This window comes from Onychostoma macrolepis, chromosome 10 (genome assembly GCF_012432095.1).
Source record: "Onychostoma macrolepis isolate SWU-2019 chromosome 10, ASM1243209v1, whole genome shotgun sequence".
In the NCBI taxonomy this organism is placed as follows: domain Eukaryota; kingdom Metazoa; phylum Chordata; class Actinopteri; order Cypriniformes; family Cyprinidae; genus Onychostoma; species Onychostoma macrolepis.
Genome location: NC_081164.1, coordinates 9,654,532 through 9,674,823, shown reverse-complemented (window position 1 = coordinate 9,674,823; position 20,292 = coordinate 9,654,532). Strand labels below are relative to the sequence as shown.

General features: G+C 36.5%; 1 protein-coding gene across 23 annotated transcripts in view; it reads left to right on the top strand.

The window, feature by feature from the left end:
* Positions 1-20,292, top strand: part of dlg2 (discs, large homolog 2 (Drosophila)) — a 223,840-nt gene that overhangs the window by 21,775 nt on the left and 181,773 nt on the right. For 22 of the 23 annotated variants that reach the window (XR_009273086.1, XR_009273085.1, XM_058788915.1 and 19 more), the window contains exons 3-4: positions 3,579-3,736; positions 13,777-13,842. Coding sequence is in view for 21 of the 23 variants with exons in the window: in XM_058788915.1 (XP_058644898.1) it covers positions 3,579-3,736; positions 13,777-13,842 (224 nt within the window). In the remaining 2 variants the exon portion in view is untranslated. Of the gene's footprint in view, positions 1-3,578; positions 3,737-13,776; positions 13,843-19,203; positions 19,555-20,292 lie in introns of those variants that run through there. The other variant, XM_058788934.1, reaches the window with a different exon arrangement.

The following is a 20,292-nucleotide window of genomic DNA, read 5'->3' as shown; positions in this document are numbered from 1 at the left end:
CAGCTATTTTAAAATCGATTCTGAACTTTACAGGAAGCCAATGTAAAGATGCTAAGATAGGAGAAATGTGATCCTTCTTTCTTGTTCCAGTAAGAAGCCTCGCTGCAGCATTCTGGACGATTTGTAAATGAGAAATCGCCGTTTGAGGCAGTCCACAATAAAGGGAATTACAGTAGTCCAGGCGAGATGTTATGAAAGCATGTATTACAGTCTCCAAGTCTTTATGAGGCAACAACTGTTTCAACTTAGCAATGGATCTCAGATGGAAAAAGCTGCCCTTTACCACTGTACTAATTTGCTTATCGAAGTTGAGAAACTAATCAAATGTAACCCCAAGATTTCTTACATAAGGTTGAACACTAGCGGAAAGGGACCCTAAATTAAAATCGGATGTTTTAGAGTGACCTAAAATCAAAATTTCACTTTTGCTTTCGTTTAACTGTAGAAAATGATCAGCCATCCAACAGCACATCCAAAGAGCCACCGCCGTCAGTTTTTGCTGGAAGATAAAACTGTGTATCGTCAGCGTAACAATGGTAGGAGATTTTATATTTCTTAAAAATGGCACCCAAAGGAAGCATGTATAGTGAAAAAAGAAGAAGGCCTAAGATGGAACCTTGGGGCACGCCACATGACAAAGGAGCCAATGAAGAAGAAAACTTCCCAATACTCACTGAGAAGGTTCTATCTTTAAGATAAGAGGCCAGCCACTGCAGAGCGACACCCTGAATACCCACCAACTTTTCCAGCCACTGTAACAGAATACTATGATCGATTGTGTCGAATGCCGCACTAAGATCCAACAAAACAAGTACCGCATAAGAACCAGTGTCAAGAACTTGCAGAAAGTCATTGCTGACTTTCAACAATGCAGTTTCAGTGCTGTGTAGTGATCTAAAACCCGACTGGAAAGTGTCTAGAACATTGTGCAATAATCATGCTGTTTAATCAGCATCTTGATATGCCACACCTGTGAGGTGGATGGAGTATCTCGGCAAAGGAGAAGTGCTCACTAACACAGATTTAGACAGATTTGTGAAAAATATTTAAGAGAAATAGGCCTTTTGTGTACATAGAAAAAGTCTTAGATCTTTGAGTTCAGCTCATGAAAAATGGGGGCAAAAACAAAAGTGTTGCGTTTATTATTTTGTTCAGTGTATATATATATATATATATATATATATATATACATACAGTGGGTACGTAAAGTATTCAGACCCCCTTAAATTTTTCACTCTTTGTTATATTGCAGTCATTTGCTAAAATCATTTGTTCATTTTTTTCCCTCATTAATGTACACACAGCACCCCATTTTGACAGAAAAACACAGAATTGTTGACATTTTTGCAGATTTATTAAAAAAGAAAAACTGAAATATCACATGGTCCTAAGTATTCAGACCCTTTGCTGTGACACTCATATATTTAACTCAGGTGCTGTCCATTTCTTCTGATCATCCTTGAGATGGTTCTACACCTTCATTTGAGTCCAGCTGTGTTTGATTATACTGATTGGACTTGATTAGGAAAGCCACACACCTGTCTATATAAGACCTTACCGCTCACAGTGCATGTCAGAGCAAATGAGAATCATGAGGTCAAAGGAACTGCCTGAAGAGCTCAGAGACAGAATTGTGGCAAGGCACAGATCTGGCCAAGGTAACAAAAAATTCTGCTGCACTTAAGGTTCCTAAGAGCACAGTGGCCTCCATAATCCTTAAATGGAAGATGTTTGGGACGACCAGAACCCTTCCTAGAGCACATCTAAATTAACGAAGGAGTGGCTTCACAACAACTCCGTGACTGTTCTTGAATGGCCCAGCCAGAGCCCTGACTTAAACCCAATTGAGCATCTCTGGAGAGACCTAAAAATGGCTGTCCACCAACGTTTACCATCCAACCTGACAGAACTGGAGAGGATCTGCAAGGAGAAATGGCAGAGGATCCCCAAATCCAGGTGTGAAAAACTTGTTGCATCTTTCCCAAAAAGACTCATGGCTGTATTAGATCAAAAGGGTGCTTCTATTAAATACTGAGCAAAGGGTCTGAATACTTAGGACCATGTGATATTTCAGTTTTTCTTTTTTAATAAATCTGCAAAAATGTCAACAATTCTGTGTTTTTCTGTCAATATGGGGTGCTGTGTGTACATTAATGAGGAAAAAAAATGAACTTAAATGATTTTAGCAAATGGCTGCAATATAACAAAGAGTGAAAAATTTAAGGGGTCTGAATATATATATATATAGACATATGCTTGTGTGTGTGTGTGTATGTATGCATATATATATATATATATATATATATATATATATATATATATATATATAATAAAAAAGTTTAACCTCTAACTCTACCACTCTTTATTCTATTTCTATTCTATCTACTTATTTTCTTTTTTCTTAAGAAAATACAAATAAATTGACCCTCTAACACAGTGTTTCTCAACCCTGGTCCTGGGCGCCCCCCCAGCACTGCACATTTTGTATGTCACCCTTATCTGACACACCCATTTCAGGTCCTGGAGTTTCTTCTAATGAGCTCATGAGTTAAATCAGGTGTGTTTGATTAGGGAGACACACAAAATGTGCAGTGTTGGGGGGCACCCAGGACCAGGGTTGAGAAACACTGCTCTAACACTACTCTTCTCTATTCTTTATTTTTATACTATCTATTTGTTTTCTTTTTATTTACTATATAAAAAATGACCCTCTAACACTACATATTTACTTGCATATTTTTTTTACAGGTATATATTATTATTGATCTTCCAACTTCTTTGGTTTCTGCGTGGACCTGCGTTTGTTGCTCTTGTCATTTACCTACTACATGCATGAATCGGTTGGGCGGGGCTGAAAAGGCAGCGATGTAGAAGCAGGCGTTGATCATCTTCTGTGGAGGCGGTGTTTAGCCATTACGTCATAAAGTGGCACATTCCAAAACCTGTTGTTTTGGTAGACTGGCTTCAATATAAGCTGTTTTAAGAGTAATGAGAAAGTTTTAAGTTCTGAAACATACAGAATGTCTTTTTATAGCACAATGACCTCTTACATATCAAAATATTAAGGGAATTTGGATTTCTCAGTTCATGACCTATTTAAATGTTCCTACACATCTTATATTTATGTAAATAACTGCTTAGTTGTTGTGCAGTTATGGTGTGTAAATTAATGGAAAGCCCTATATATTTTCACAATATGATTTGACTTGGAGTCTGTTTGACTAAGCTAGCTAGAAATTTGTCTAATCACACTTTTTGACCCAGAAACACAAATTAATCTGTACCATGGCTGCCGCTCAAATCTGCAGCTTTTATTTTCAGACTAAACAAGCATGTGTTTGCCTGCTCATTCTCTGTCGCTCTCTCTCTCAACCTCCTTTTCTTACTGTGCTGGATTCATTTAAATGCCAATGAATCAATCTAATAAATTGCCTGTATTTAATTTGTTCTGCTGCCAGCTAGAGATTATGTTGTTTTTTGATCAAAAAGTCAACATAATCAACATAATGTTTGAGTAGGTATTAAAAAGACGTTTATAGTGTGTTTCTCTCTCTCTCTCTCTCTCTTTATTTGCATAGATATCCAGGAGTTTTATGAAGTGACCCTGCTGAACTCTCAGAAGAGCTGTGATCAGAAGCTGGTGGAGGTGAATCACATGGCTGAGCAGTGGGAACACACTGCCACCAACTCAACCTCACCCACAGAGGGTCCGCAGCCAGCCTCCACACCACCAGAGGTGAGACAAAAAAAAAAGTTTATTATTATTATTTTAGGAGGTCTTAAATTAGAGTATGGAAAATTGTGATACTGCCTAAAGTGATTGTTAAACTTTAAAAGGCTATGATTTCATTAAATAAACAACGAGCGCTGTGCATACAAATCAAAACGCTGCATAGTACATTCTACAGGCTAGCCTAATCGTTTCAGAGCAGTTCACAACCAATGGATACCGCGCATTGATACCAAGCAATTGCTTATGCTATACTAATGATAAATTATGACAATGTTTACTTTATGGTGTTATGGTGTTCATCTTTTTGAATGAGCAGCCAGTAATAGTGGAACATAGACTTTTCAAAATAAGACTCACAGTGAATTTTGGGCTTGTTTATATTTAAAAGTCCGGCATTATGCAAGAAGGTTTTATTATTTTTATTTTTATAGTTGGTATTTTGGTTACACAATAAACGGCCTGGCTTCTGGCATTTAATTCACAGTCAACTATTTATAGCTTCTGTCTGGGCTGGTCCTTCATGAGAATTAAATACTAATGGTGTGTGGACACCAAAAGCAAATTTAATTGAATTATTTGTATTTTATTTAATTATTCACGCAGGTAGATTACATACAAAGTCAAAGCAAAGACGCGAATAGATGTGTATTCATGCTGGGTGACACGAATGATGCGAAGTGGGTGATGCGTTTGCTGTGAACACGTGATATTCGCTCAATCACATCTTCGGCGCAAGTTGAAAAATTTCAACTCAAGCAGAAAATTCGCATTACGCATTGTCACGCACGCTAATCAGTGAAGAGCTTATTGATGCATCCAGCTTGACATGTCCAATTGTGTCAGAAAATGGTTTATATTGTTCGTATGTCTTTATTTGCGCGAGTGACACGAAAACATCCCGTGAGTAGTGCAATGCAAATATTAAATGTATTTGTTAGATGAAAGTATTGGCACAGTGATTAATACAGTTTGTTATACAGTGTTTATACATTTTCAAGTATTAATAATAACAGAATTATTAAAACCTAGTGTGTAACTTTTTGTGTCCTAATACATACATACATGCCAAACTTTACCTTAAGGTTTGGTCTAGCAAAGGAGACAATGAGATGGAGACATTTGATTGAGAAAAAATATGTATTGTCTAGGAAATTATTTTACAAATGTCTTCAAATAAGAAGTTATCTAAAGGATGATATTAAAATAAAATCTTTAGATGATATTCACCCTCTGTTGTGTTTTATGATTAAAGTTAGTAAAATTAATAGATTATATAACTTGATAGGATGAATAAATAATATTTTCAAAGAAATTAAGGATGGGATTTATGTAATATTAAAACAAAATGGGAAATTGAATTAGACAATAAAACAACAGAAGGAGATTGGAAACAAAGTTTAAAAGAAAATTAAATCTCCATATTGGCAAGAATATGCTTGGAAAATGAGTATGCAATATTTTATAACACAAGAAATATCTTCCACATATAATAATTTATTTTCAGGATGTTGGAGAAGTTGTGATGAACCTAAAGCTCATTACACTCATATATTTTATACTTCAAAAATAATAATAAAAAAAGAAGTAATTCAGGTTATAGAATAAATTTTTAAGAAATCAAATATAATAATAAAGATACAAAATATAGTTTTGGGTATAGGACCTATGCTACTTAGTAAAGATGAGTTATATTTATTTAGAATATTGAGAATTACAGCTTTTAAAGTAATAACAAAATTTTGTAGAAGACAGGAATCTCCAGCTAAGTGATGGGTTAGATTTAGTTTCTAAAGTACACTCTATGGAAAGGATAACATATGAAATCAAAAGTAGAAGTATACATTTTGAAAAGTTATGGGCACTTCTATAATCAAAGTATATACTATAAAACAATACAAATTATATTAATTACCCTTTTACAAATTAAATTAAATTAAATTAATTCAATTCAATTCAATTCAATTCAAGTTTATTTGTATAGCGTAAAAAGCGCTATACAAATAAACTTGAATTGAATTGAATTAATTTAATTCATAATTATTTAATATTATTATCAATTATCAAAATACTTTTTGAATTACTTACTGGGAATTAGTGTCATAAGAGATTTGATATGAATGTGTGACTGTGTTCTGTATTTGAAAATTTTTTTTCTTTAAATTCTTTTCCCTTTTTTTCATAGGTAAAGTGTTTATGTATGTAATTGTTATTGTCAACTATTATTATTTATCTGTTTTTTTCCCCTTTTCTTTTTATGTGTTGGTGGTGGGTATTACAAAGGGAAAAAAGTGAATGGAAGAGAAAGTAGAAGGAAAAATGAGGAATAACTATTGGTAAAAAAAATATTACGTCTTCAAAGGAAAAATTTACTTGCTTAATTGTATTAAATGTGTTTTTGAAAGACATAATAAAGTATTAAAAAATACATACACACACACACACACACACACACACATACTTACATATATTAGGGCTGTCAAACGATTAATCGCATCCAAAATAAATGTTTACATAATATATGTGTGTGTACTCTGTATAATTATTATTTATATATACAACCCGAATTCCGGAAATGTTGGGACGTTTTTTTAAATTTGAATAAAATGAAAACTAAAAGACTTTCAAATCACATGAGCCAATATTTTATTCACAATAGAACATAGAGAACATAACAAATGTTTAAACGCCGTAATTTTACACTTTTATTCACTAAATGAGCTCATTTCAAATTTGATGCCTGCTACAGGCCTCAAAAAAGATGGCACGGGGGCAACAAAGACCTGAAAAACCAAGAAATTTTGAAAAGATTCAGCTGGGAGAACATCTAGCAACTAATTAAGTTAATTGACATCAGGTCTGTAACATGGTTAGCTATAAATGGGATGTCTTAGAGAGGCAGAGTCTCTCAGAATTAAAGATGGTCAGAGGCTCTCCAATCTGTGAAAGAGTGTGTAAAAAGATTGTGGAATACTTTAAAAGCAACGTTCCTCAACGTCAGATTGCAATGGCTTAGCAAATCTCATCATCTACAGTGCATAATATCATCAAAAGATTCTGAGAAACTGGAGAAATCTCTGTGTGTAAGGGACAAGGCCGAAGAACTTTGTTGGATGCCCGTGGTCTTCGGGCCCTCAGACGACACTGCATCACTCATCGGCTTGATTCTGTCATTGACGTTACTAAATGGGCCCAGGAATACTTTCAGAAACCACTGTCGGTAAACACAATCCACCGTGCCATCTGCAGATGCCAACTAAAGCTCTATCATGCAAAAAGGAAGCCATATGTGAACATGGTCCAGAAGCACCGTCATGTCCTGTCGGCCAAGGCTCATTTAAAATGGACTGTTTCAAAGTGGAAAAGGTCGGACGAGTCCAAATTTGACATTCTTGTTGGAAATCACGGACTGTTGTCCTCCGGGCTAAAGAGGAGGGAGACTTTCCAGCGTGTAATCAGCGTTCAGTTCAAAAGCCAGCATCTCCCAGGGCTTAAATTTCTCTGGCACCGTGCCGGATCTCCGGCGTGCGGCGTTTGGCTGCGGAAAAAAATAATCATACATTTAAAAAAAACTTGTTGATATCACTTTCGAGTTCATGAGTTTGCCTACCAATGGTATGAGAGGAGCACAGCTTCACTCTCAACCAAACTAACATTACTAGCCTATCTGAATTTTTTCTGCTCTTATAAGCACAAGACACGCATAATAGTATCCAGTAGCAGTTGCAGCCTTGATGAATGGAGTAGCGCGGCACGTTAAAAAAACTGCGAGGCGAAATGGTCAAAGATGTCTATCTAGCGCATATTTACATGGAAAAACTAATTAAAAAGCAGCGGAGCTTTGTAAACAGCTCAGAGTAATCATGTCATCTCCTTAAGAACGATATGACTGCCAGAACAAATTTACCAGGATTTTTGAAAAGGTCCTGTTCACACATGATCTCTTAATGGTAACGTACTGGTAATTTACCAGTAAAGACTGTATGTGTGAAAGGGGCTAAACTCTTCCTCTGCATATGCTGTGAATTTGAATTGCTTAACGTTCATCTGGGAAAACAATGTGCATTATCTCACTAGATTTGTAACGTAAATCATTTATAAACCTTTGCAAACACAGGAGAATACATCAACCTATTTCTTAATATGCCATTTATTGTACATTGCAATTTCAAATTAAAAGTTTCTGAATATTAAAATTTAATGGATTTAAACATTGTTTAATCACACTGTAAAGTGAAGCATCACGAGGCCGGTGGTGCCCTGTTACAATACATAATGTACTTAAGTTGGTTATGTTCATATTACGTATAGGTATATTACATTTGTTAGGGAGTCTCTGTCACCAGTCACCAGCTCTGGACTCCATGTCCCAGAATCTTCCCCGGCTCACACCTGTTCTCAGTCATGATCACAGTCACCTGGAGTTCTAATCACCCGCACCTGCTGTCTTCAATCAAGTCACCTATTTGAGCACGTTCCTTTCAGTCACTCACGGTCCGGTCTACTGTTCACATCCCTGAACTCTAACCAGACTCTCTACATGTATTTACTCACCTCAGATGTTCCTGTGCTTCACTGCTCCAGTTCTCCACCGATCCCGTTCCTCCATGATCCTCCTACGGCGAGACAAGGATCAAGTTACCGCAAGCTAAGCCATTCAGAAACTGTCTCACATATGTCATACTCACCTCTCGACTGCTCCTGCTTCTTCTTCTTCCCGGCTCATCGGTCAATAAATACCCCTGCTTGATCACTTACCTCTGCGTTCCTTGTCTGTGTCGTGACAACATTAAGTATTTTAACAGTGTTGTTCAATAAAACTATGCAGTTACTTGGTTTTGATATTTTGTTTGAGCCAGTTATTATTACCTCATTGTTAGTTTTTATATAAATAGTCATACTAAAGCCTGGTTTTCACTTAGGTCTGTTTGTGTTACTAAAAAATATCAGATTATTCAATTGTCAAAACTATGGAAGCAGAATAATGACAATAGTTTTTGAAACATAAAGCTTGCTGAATTCCACAAATCGAAAAAAAGATGCATTGCAATTAACAGTGCTTGCATTTTAATGCCTTGTATTTCCAGGGCTTGCATTTTTAGGTCCTGAAATTTACCATAGTTGTTTATTTAAACTGTGAATATTTCAATTCAAAATATTTCACACACATTTTCATAATTAAAAATTCAATAATTCATCTGTTTAAAAATACGATGTATAATATTTGACAGGCAAATTTCAGTCATTTTATTTCACTTTCCAAATTCGCTGCCACAAATTTAGTGGTTAAAATTCGGCAGAAAATTCAGCGTTGCACATCCGGGAACCGCAGGAATAGCAGTAGAGCACCGATGCATGATCTCCAGCTGATGTCAGCCGCTCACCAGCAGGTGGCGCAAGCGGATGTTGATGAAGGCCATATGTGGATCAAGTCACTCATTTACAAAAACTGATTTGCAGAAATGGAGCTAGTGCTAGAAGTTTTGATTATCGGGGCCAGTATAAACATGTGGAAACGCTGATTGTGTGTATGTTTAATTCAACATCTTCGCTGTTTCCCGTAGCCTACATATAAGCAGCTTTCTCTACCACAAAGGAGATTATAATGCTCTTTTACCCAATGCTGAAGTACAGAACTAACATTACATCTTAGGAAGACATATATTGCTTTCGGTTGCTTATTTCTGTGTATCATGGCTTGTGTGACGCTGTGCTGTAATACTGGGGTTCCCCTCATACGTCACACTCCAGGATTCCCCAACGACGCGTAATGCGCCTCAGTGAACTAATACAGTGATATAAGACCTCAGATCTCAGAATACACTTTATTGATGATTATGCGAACTAAATGGACTGTTAAGCAGATGTAGAATATGAACGAACGCGCAAGGTTTTCACGCTGTTTCCCTCAGAAATCAGTTAAAGAAAACACATTACGTGGCTCAGTAACACAATGACAGCTATTAGGCTTGTTTGAGATGTGCCTCGCCTGAAATGTAGGCGGCTGCAGTGAGGGAGAGGTGAAATAAGCGCAGTCAAGATGGACAGTTCTGACCTCTCGAAGTAGAACAGATACATACGAGATCAAAGGCGGATATCGCGTTATTCTCACTCATGTGCTGTTCTGCTAATAAATGTGATATAATTTCAGTTCTGTTGCTTTTATATGAATATAAATATGATGAACAGAACACTCAAAGTGCTTGCTATATAATCCCATACGAAAGGCGTATTTATCATCAATTATACTTTAATACAAACATGATTAATACATGACAAGATGTTGAATTAAACATACACACAATCAGCGTTTCCACATGTTTATACTGGCCCCGATAATCAAAACTTCTAGCACTAGCTCCATTTCTGCAAATTTTTTGTAAATGAGTGACTTGATCCACATATGGCCTTCATCAACATCCGCTTGCGCCACCTGCTGGTGAGCGGCTGACATCAGCTGGAGATCATGCATCGGTGCTCTACTGCTATTCCTGCGGTTCCCGGTTGTGCAATGCTGAATTTTCTGCTGAATTTTAACCACTAAATTTGTGGCAGCGAATTTGGAAAGTGAAATAAAATGACTGAAATTTGCCTGTTGAATATTATACATCGTATTTTTAAACAGATTGAATATTTTGGAAGTGAATTCTGGAAGGTGAATATGAATTATTGAATTTTTAATTATGAAAATGTGTGTGAAATATTTTGAATTGAAATATTCACAGTTTAAATAAACAACTATGTTAAATTTCAGGACCTAAAAATGCAAGTCCTGGAAATACAAGGCATTAAAATGCAAGCACTGTTAATTGCAATGCATCTTTTTTTCGATTTGTGGAATTCAGCATGCTTTATGTTTCAAAAACTATTGTCATTATTCTGCTTCCATACAAAACAATCAATAGATTACTTGATTACCAAAATAATCATTAGTTACAGCCCTAGATTTTATGACAATGACAATATTTTGTCATTGAAAATTTCAATTGTCTCGTTCTAGTGAAAGTATCTGTATTTTGTCTTATCTCGTGAGCTAAGTGCATTGACACACCCCTAGTGTTGATAAGCGGTGATATAGCTCATAATTTTCCAAGTGTTTGATATAGCTTTCATTCTTCAGGTCAACCATATATTCATGAAAAAAAAATCAGTTTGAATAAAGGAAAGCAATAACTTTGCCATAGTATCCTTTCAAATGTTTAAGTTGCCACAGCCATTGCATGCTTTGCATGTGCTGCCCCCAAACCCCCCGCCCCTGGAAAAAAGTTCAGGCTCAGGATTTTCTTTTGCTTTAACCCCTGATCTCTGATGGTATAGGGGTGCATAAGTGCATACGGTATGGGCAGCTTGCATGTTTTGGAAGGCACTATGAATGCTGAAAGGTATATAAAGGTTTTAGAGCAACATATGCTCCCCTCCAGACGACGTGTATTTCAGCAAGACAATGCAAAACCACATACTGCAGTTATCACAACAGCATGGCTTTGTAGTAGAAGAGTCCGGGTGCTGAATTGGCCTGCATGCAGTCCAGATCTTTCACCTATAGAGAACATTTTTCGCATCATTAAACGAAAAGTATGTCAAAGACGACCACGAACTCTTCAGCAGCTGGAAACCTATATCAGGCAAGAATGGGACCGAATTCCAACACCAAAACTGCAGAAACTCATAACCTCAATGCCCAGACGTCTTCAAACTGTTTTGAATAGAAGAGGAGATGCTACACCATGGGAAACATGCCCCCGTCCCAACTATTTTGAGACCTGTAGCAGGCATCAAATTTGAAATGAGCTAATTTTGTGCATAAAATTGTACAATTTCTCAGTTTAAACATTTGTTAAGTTATCTATGTTCTATTGTGAATAAAATATTGGCTCATGTGATTTGAAATTCTTTTAGTTTTCATTTTATTCAAATTTAAAAAACGTCCCAACATTTTCGGAATTCGGGTTGTAAATACACACACATGCATGCATATATTTAAGGAAAATATGTTATATTTCTATATAAAATATTTCTATATTTCTATTTCTGTAATAAAATTAAAAGTTGTAGATAGCATGTTTGTTCAGAGAGGCCACGCCCCATTCTGCCTCGGAGAACTCTGCCAGCCTAGGCGACTGACTGCATGTGTCCCTCACGTCAAAATAGTCTGTGTTCTGGCAGAGCTAAAAGTAATTTGATGGTTTATTTTGAATCTTTCTGAAGTCTATAGCTTGTTGTGTAGGCCAGTTGAAGAGAGGACAGTCCCCTTGGGGGAGGTTTTATTTCTCAGCATAGAGTCAGTTGACAAAACTCTGAAGTCTCTCGTAACTTCAGTGACTGCTCGTTGTTTTACTTTGCTGTTTTTGGAGACATAAAGTAGACATTAATGTACATAAAAATGACATGCAGTACAGTGAAAATATAGAGGTTTTAATCTTCCAGATTTATTCTTGCATTGCCATTTAATCTTGATGCTGGTCTTGGAGAAAATATAGACATTAAAGAAATCTCGTTCTTATCTCATGTGATTTTCTTTTTAATTTTCTCTTAAAATGCTGGAAAAGCACCCTGTAAGTGTTTGAGGCCTTGTCCATCATGTGCCGTGATGACGTTGAGTGGAAAGACCTATGACAGTACAATTAAATGCAGTGAATGAAGTTGTAGATATCTGAAGAGTACAAATGACTCCACAGAGCTGTATGCAGGCAGCTCTCTTTGTCTTCTCAGACGCTGGTGAATTCTGCAGCATTACTCAGGACTGCTGACACATCAGCACTCACAAAAGCATAAAACACATCAGTCAAACACCTACTGATAAAATGGTACAAGTGTACTAGAGACTTCATGTGATTAATGAATCCAATTTTCTGAGAAAGTGAGATTATACCGGACTGAAAAGGGCCTCAGACGAGATTTTTGTTTGCTCAGCGGATTGCATTTAAAAATGCAGAGCACAAAGATTAAGATAAGCTTGTTATATTTTAAATAACTGCATAATTAAATACAAAACTTAATCTCAGTTTCAAATAAGCATATAAGGTTTCCATGTCTGAAATATGATTTATATATTCCTATATTGCTTGGTGTTTTTATTTATTGTGTAGTATTTTGTCAGGTTGATAACTGTTTGTTTTATTGTACCATTGCACATGCAGTTGGCAATGTATATTCAGTATATTTTTTTTTGCATCCAGCCACTAGGGGGAAGCTGTCTCTGTGTGAGCTGTGTGTCTTGATCCCAGTGTCTCATGGTCTCATAAGACACAAGGATGTGATGACATCAGCATCTTTAAATATGTAGATGACCTCACTGAGCATTTAAACTTTGACATACAAAACAAGTTAGCTATTACATAATAAAATTCACAAAAACTTCTTATGTTAATGCCATTGTGTGCCAGTAGTCATTGTCATTTCTTTTAAAAGAAATTAATACTTAAATTTAGTAAAGATGTATTAAATTGATCAAAAGTTACAGTAAATGCATTCTAATGTTACAAGAGATGTCCATTTCGAATAAATACTGTTCTTTTGAATTTTCAGTTACTCAAAGAATCAGTTTCAACAACAATATTAAGCAGAACAACCATTTACAACCTTAATAATAATAATAATAATGAATCGTGTCAAAATATGTGTATGTGTGTGAGAGAGAGTGCTTGTGCTGCTACGGGTGGCTGTTATTGCACTGTTATATAAGTGTTGTGTGTGAATTTCGGACTGATGTGTCTGGCCTTCTCTCTCTTCAGCTTGCCTTATAAATTATATATTATTTGTGGACAGAATTTCCAAGCAGAATTTCAACTTAATTCTGTGACTACAGATAAGATGTTTTAAATTATACATTAATGTATAATGTATAAAAGCAATATTGCACTCAAAATCATGCTTTTAGTCTGAATATCAGCCATGCTCATGAATATCAACAGCTCATTTGATTGTGTCATATTGTTTGAATAAATATCAAGAATATCAATATTCTTCTTCCTGTTTAAGACACTGGAATGTACCAGACTTTAGAGAGAGTGTTTTCATCTGAAAGAGTGTGTTTTTGTCCTCAGCTGAGAGAAGAGAGTCACATGGAGCTGACAGTAGAAGAGCCTGCTGCAGGAAGCACAAATACAGAGGTGAGAAACACCCACCCACACACACACACACACACACACACACACACACAGTCTTTCCACATTCTGTTCAGGATTCTAACAGATGCAGATTGTCATATGGCAGTGTTTACACCAGCTTCACGTGAGTAATGCAGGCAGAGAGGTTTTTCCCTTCCCTCCTCCGGATGATTTATATCCATTTGGAAGGACACCTAAGACTGTTGATAAGTGCTATATCGATTAAACAGTGAGAGGTTTTAAGATGAATTTTTCATAACATGGCAATCCATTATCAAAATCAAAATGCAGGGACATTGAGTGTTTGTCACATTGGTTGAGTGTTTGTCAGTTTATATACTATTACTGTTTGTACTGCTGGGTCTAGAGTGCAAGAAATAGTATTGAAAACCATCTTATTTACATACTATTATAATATTTATTAATATTTTGAATGAGCTTTTGTTGTTGTTTGTTTTTACAACAAATTTGCCATTTTTATATATTTAATATTTCTGTTTAGCTTTGTTTCATTTCTATTTCTATTTCTATTGTAGTAATTTTAGTTCAACTTCAACATAATGTTTTTGCCTTTTCTAATTTAGTTTGTTTAATCTAATATTTATATTTTATTTCAGCTTTAGTTTGGTTAATAAAAACATTTTATTTTTAGTTTAGGTTAACAATAACAAGAAGTGTGTTTGTTAGAGGATTTTAAAGGCAGTGCAAATCAAAATAAATCCTGTTTACCTTTTTAAATGCATGTTATTGGTCTTCATGTGATTTTCTTCCTCAATATCTCACTAAATATTAACCAATAATATCATATTCTATCGATGAGCCAATCAAATAATGTTTAATAAAAGTCCTACCCTATATTATTTCCTGTTAAATATTTAGTCACACTTGGAAATATGCCATATTTCAAAACTTAAGGCACTGCAAATCCATTTCATGTTGTCTTTATTCTCATCCCTTACCACACAAGTCCTCTGTCTGGCTCACTCAGAGTTCATTTGGTAAATTCAGAGTTGTTGTTTTTTTGAGAAATGATTGAAAGAGAGCTTATTGTAGTATTTAACTGCAATATGGAAGTTATCTATGCAGCAGAGCTGATCGGTGACAACGGAGTTCATGGGAGACTCATCCTCTCTTGGAAAAAGCTTTCTTAATTACCTCAACACTATCTGGCAAGGGAACTGCATGCTCTATCGGGAATTTAAATATGGGAGAGAAAAAAAAAATAACCCTTGAAATTAAGATAAGCTTTCACCTCATTAAACCATCTACCTTCTCAGAAAAGTTTGAGTCCAAAAGTTTGAAGATGTGACATTTTTAATGCATTCTCAGCATTCAGCATTTAAAATAGATGGGTTTGGGAAACCTTTGGAACATGAGTCTTTAAAATGAGTCTGGTGTCCTTTGTCTGTATGCACTGTTAATGGGTGGCTAGGATTGAAGTTTGAGCTGTGTATTTGTGTGTGTGGAGCCTGTTTTTCTGCCCTTTTTTGCCAGCACAGCTCCCATCTTGGAGGCGTGTTGATCTCCAGTAATTGCCACCACTGTCTAATGCTTTCAGCATTTACCCAGCAGTGAGAAATACTCGTACATGCAAAAACACATACTTCTGTTCTAAAAACCTGTTTCTGAGCTAGGATCATTTCAAAAGGAAACCTATTTCAGCCCATATCATAGAGGGCAACACACTGTGTAATTGCGCTGACCTTGTGTCAGTGTGAATTAAATCGTGCTTTGTAACAATATGAGCCTTCAATTTGTCGATCTGTGTTATGAGTGACCCACATATACTCAAGACCAAACCAAGGACTCTGAGCTTTAGACATCTGTGGCTTTTATGTTTTTGAAAAGAGGGCAGAGCCAATTATAGGCAGGCACAAAGACAAACCCAAATATAGCTGGAATAATACAGAAAGACTAGATCTGTGGAAGTTCAGACAGCAGGGTGGAGGTCGAAACGAGAGCTTTCGCTTTTTCTGAATGAATCTGTGGCGACTCCCTCTTTTTTTTTTTTTCTCAAGTGGGACACCTGAGTGCCTTGAGGTCACTTGGTTCGTAGATTCTCACACACAGAGTCTCTGCAGATGTCACATCTGTACACATGAGAGAGCAGCACTGCCCGCAGGTGTATCGTCTGTGTTTATAACTGCTCTGTGCCTTCGGTGCTCATACAGTCACACACACACAATACACATAGCTTTGTTGTTGAGTCGGATTGCAATGTTGTATCCTGCTAAATCAGAGTCATCCGCAGAAAATGAGCTTACGCTGAAATAGCGAGGGAGTTGTGGACACAAAGCCTCAGGCCAAAATAAAAAGTCTTAATCTTGCTTACCCAAGAGGTTTTCTTTGTGTTTATCGTTGTTCTCATTAAAAAAACATGTAGCATGGATTGCGGGTCTGTCCTGCTGACCCGGGCATGGGTGATATGAGGGTAAAGAGGGCTTCAATGATGAGCTTAAACTCTTAGTAGTTACAAAGAAAGTACTTTATGTAACATAACTTTAAGTCTCAGAATCAGTTGAGTTGTATTTAGACTAATATGTCCACCACCAAAATAATTTCCTTAATCTGTATTGTTGTCAGTAAAAATATTTAAACTTCTATTAAACAAAATAAATTTACTTGTAAAACAATATTTGTATAACATATATCTTTTGAATTTTTCTTGCCCCATTGACGTATAGTTTTGTCGTTTTGTACACATACATCTATCATAATGTAATGAGGATTATGCCTAAAACAAAGAAAAATAATTAATAATAATAAAAATTATATGAATTACCATACAAAACATTGGGCTTTTAAAAAATGTTTTTAATAAAAGTCTCTTAGGCTTACTAAGGCTGCGTTTATATGATTAAAAATGAATTCAATTTGAATGAACAGTTTTCTATTTAATATATTTTGAAATGTAATTTATTCTTGTGATGGCAAATCTGAATTTTCAGAAGCCATTACGCCAGTCTTCAGTGTCACATGATCCTTTAGAAATCATTCTAATATGCTAATTTGGTGCTCAAGAAACATTTCTCATTATTATCAATATTATTATTATTATTTTTATGTATTTTTTTTATTTATATTTTTGTGCAATCTGAGATACATTTTTTTTTCAGGATTCTTTTCATAGAAAGTTAAAAAGGAGAATTTATTTGAAATAAATATCTTTGTAACATTATAAATGCCTTTACTGTTTTATTTTAATCAAATTAATGTTGTTGAATTAAAAAAAAGTATTATTTTCTTAAAAAACAACAACTTTTGAATGGTCGTGTACTTACACTGAAAAACACAACAAAATTACTAATTAAGATAATTATTTTTGCTATGGGGTGCATTTGCTGCAAACAGACACAAAAGTAATTTGCATATGAAAATACGAGCCCACAACAGCTACAGGCTTGTTTTTAATTTTTCAATTAAGTTTTAGGTTTTCTTGTCTGTAACAGACTGACAAAATTGTTTCTGTTTTTTAGAGCCCTATTCTAGTCCTTTAGTAATTTTTTGTAAACTTTCAAGAATGTGAGGGGCCTCTCTTCTGGAGACAGGGTTAGCATTGTTAGCATAGTGGACAGTGTGCTAATAGTTTGCTGAGAGTTCATGTAAGGAGAACACAAAACAGAACTTGGCACTAAAACAGATTCCCTCGCCAAGTTCACGTTTGAGCGTAAGAGCCACTGTCTCAATGTCTTGACGACCTCATTTCTTAATTATTCCCACATGTCTGTGGGAAAGTGTTGTGGAGAGGAAGTTAAAGCACTCGGTCTATAATGTGATCACTCAAAGCGGCTTTGAGGCCCATCTGCTGAAGGGCTTAGTGTGTGTGTTTGTGTGTGTGCATGAGAAGCGAGACGTAGACATAATGTGTGCAGAGGCTATTGAGATGCTAGATGCAGAATGAAAGCCATGATCAGGGTGCTGTTTTGCGAGGAGCTGGAATTGGAGGAGCGGGCAGTGTACAGGCAGCAGGTAAGATGAGCAAGATAAGAAAGACAGCAGGTCTGGGTAATAGTAATACAGCTGTTACTTTAAGAACTACCGCTCCGTGCCAGACGATCCGCTGGTCATCAGCTGGAAAGCCAGGTGGAATTTTAAGTGCTTGAAGATGCTTTGTAGAAAAACTTTTTTTTTTTTGTATTTGTATAGGTATGCTGTATGCTCTTTTTTCTCCTTGAACATAGAGATTTTTTTTTACACATGCAACAGATGTTCATAGTGTTTCTTCGATTCAGTATATTTCTTGTGAGTTTTTTCCAAGTTTTTTTTTTTTTTCCAAGAAGCAGTTTTAATTGTATTTAATTTGATTGATTGATTGAATTTGAATTTATTTTTAGATATATCATCTCATTTTTCAAAGGGTTCCCCAGCATATTGATTCATTCACAACTTTAGAGTTTATTTTTTTTATTTTTATATTTGTTTTTGTATTATTATTATATAGTGCTACAAACAAACAAACAAACAAACACAGCAAACCTGCTCTTTTATAATTTTATATATTTTATTTATATTATATTTATGTTTATATTATACTTTATACATACATTTACTGTGTTCCAATTCTTCCAAAATACTGTTAAAAAGAAACAAAAAATAACAACATGCAGGATTGACAACATTTCCATTTTGGGGTAAACTTTCCATTCTGTATGCAGATATTTAACAGAAAACAAACCTTTTCTAGTAATTGGCTCAATTATGAAGCCATTTCTGGCAAAGTACAGGGTTACCTTTTCATGTGACCCCAAATCTTCATTGTTCTCATTCCTCTCAAGATTGAAATTGCCCCTGCTGTGGTCACATTTTGTTCTCAAGACTGTTTTATTTATTTTTCAACAGGACATAAACACTTCATGGTTGTTATTTTATGACTGCAGTAAGCAGCTCTCTCCTCTTGTCTGTTTATTCATTTAAAGTACTGGGGAAGGTCTTGATATAAAGAACAGATGTGCGATGCATCAGGCCTGATGTGCCAATCTCTGCTGAAGCATTGCTGCAGTTTCCTCTCTGTGACTGCTGTCTCGTTGTTATGTGCCTGCTCACAAGCCCTGTGCACTTAAAAGGCAGGTTATTTGAGCTTACCAACGGTTCGGTGGTTTTCCAAGACGCCCCAAAATAAACCCTGATTGATGTTGTCAAGGTCAGCGTGAACTGCTTACTCACTCCCCTCTCTTAAACCCTCCAAACTGCCCATTCTTACACTTCATTTATCTGCACAACTGGCTTGGAATCAGCTTAGCTCTGCCTCAAAGAACCAAAGGAGGAAAAATCAAAACTCTCCCACCACAAACAGTGACTACAATAGCTATTTTCCCAATCGTAGTGCAGATTCTGCGAGCTCTCTCGTCTGCGAGGGGCGAGCGCGTCTGTTCTCTCGCGCATGGGTGTGCGCGTGTGCGGCGAGCTCCAGAGGAGGAGGGATGCTCTGTGATCTCAGCAGCAGCAGAGGCAGCAGTCTGAGCCCCAGCCATGCGGCTGAGCAGCGGATAGCGCTAACAAGCGCCGGGCTGTAGGACTACGGCAAGACCATGCCTGCGCAGAGAGAGGACTCTCGCCTCTGTCAGCGTTAGCTCCAGCCGTGCCTTCGTTCCTCTCCCTTTCAGTCTCTCTCTCCTCTGTCACCTCTTTCAATTTGTTAATGTGGTGCTGATGAAGGGGAAACTAGCTTGAGCTTTTTGGCTCAGGATGGATTGTCTGTGTATTGTCACAACTAAGGTAAGGAGAGCTGGTAGCGGATGAGAATTGAATGAGTATGAAAGGGAAGAAGCTTTTTTGTCCTTCCAGCTGTGAGTACGTGTCAGTGGTGTTATTTGTTTCGTGTTTCTTTTAAAATGGACTTTTTAATGTCCGTGTGTTTATTGGTTTACATGTTGCATCAGAGTGTTGTATTGTATCAGGCTTAATCCCACATCGCCGGCTCTGTGGAGCCATCAAGGCGTAAACTTGTCGGAAACTTGCATCCACAGATAACGAGCCTCTCTGTGGGCAACAGGGCTTTTAGCTCCTCACCAACCGCTGGAGCCAGACAGTGCTGGTGGAATACATTATTGATGGTCAGTCCATCAACAAACGGTCCAAGGCTTTATCGGATTTTCCCGCCTTCGTTGGTGCAGGTATCCGGACAGGAAGCCCTTTGAGTGGCATTAAAGGATTGAGAGTGCCAGTTTGCCAGCAGTACTTGGACTAATGGGGTTTATTTCACTGGAGCAGAGCTGCTCTGTTTTCATGCTTATAAATATACAATATGAGTGATCTGATCTTTGCATCTCTCTTCAGTTTAATGTTCTCTGTAGACTTGTCAGTGAGGGAGGGCTTGTGCCTAATGTGTAGACAGCTATCGCTCTCATTCACAATCAGTGTTGCAGCTGCAATTCACCATCCTGTGAAGTGAAATATTAATGTTTGTATTTTCGTGCTTTGTTGAATCAGTGCTAGAAGTGCCATTGTGATGGT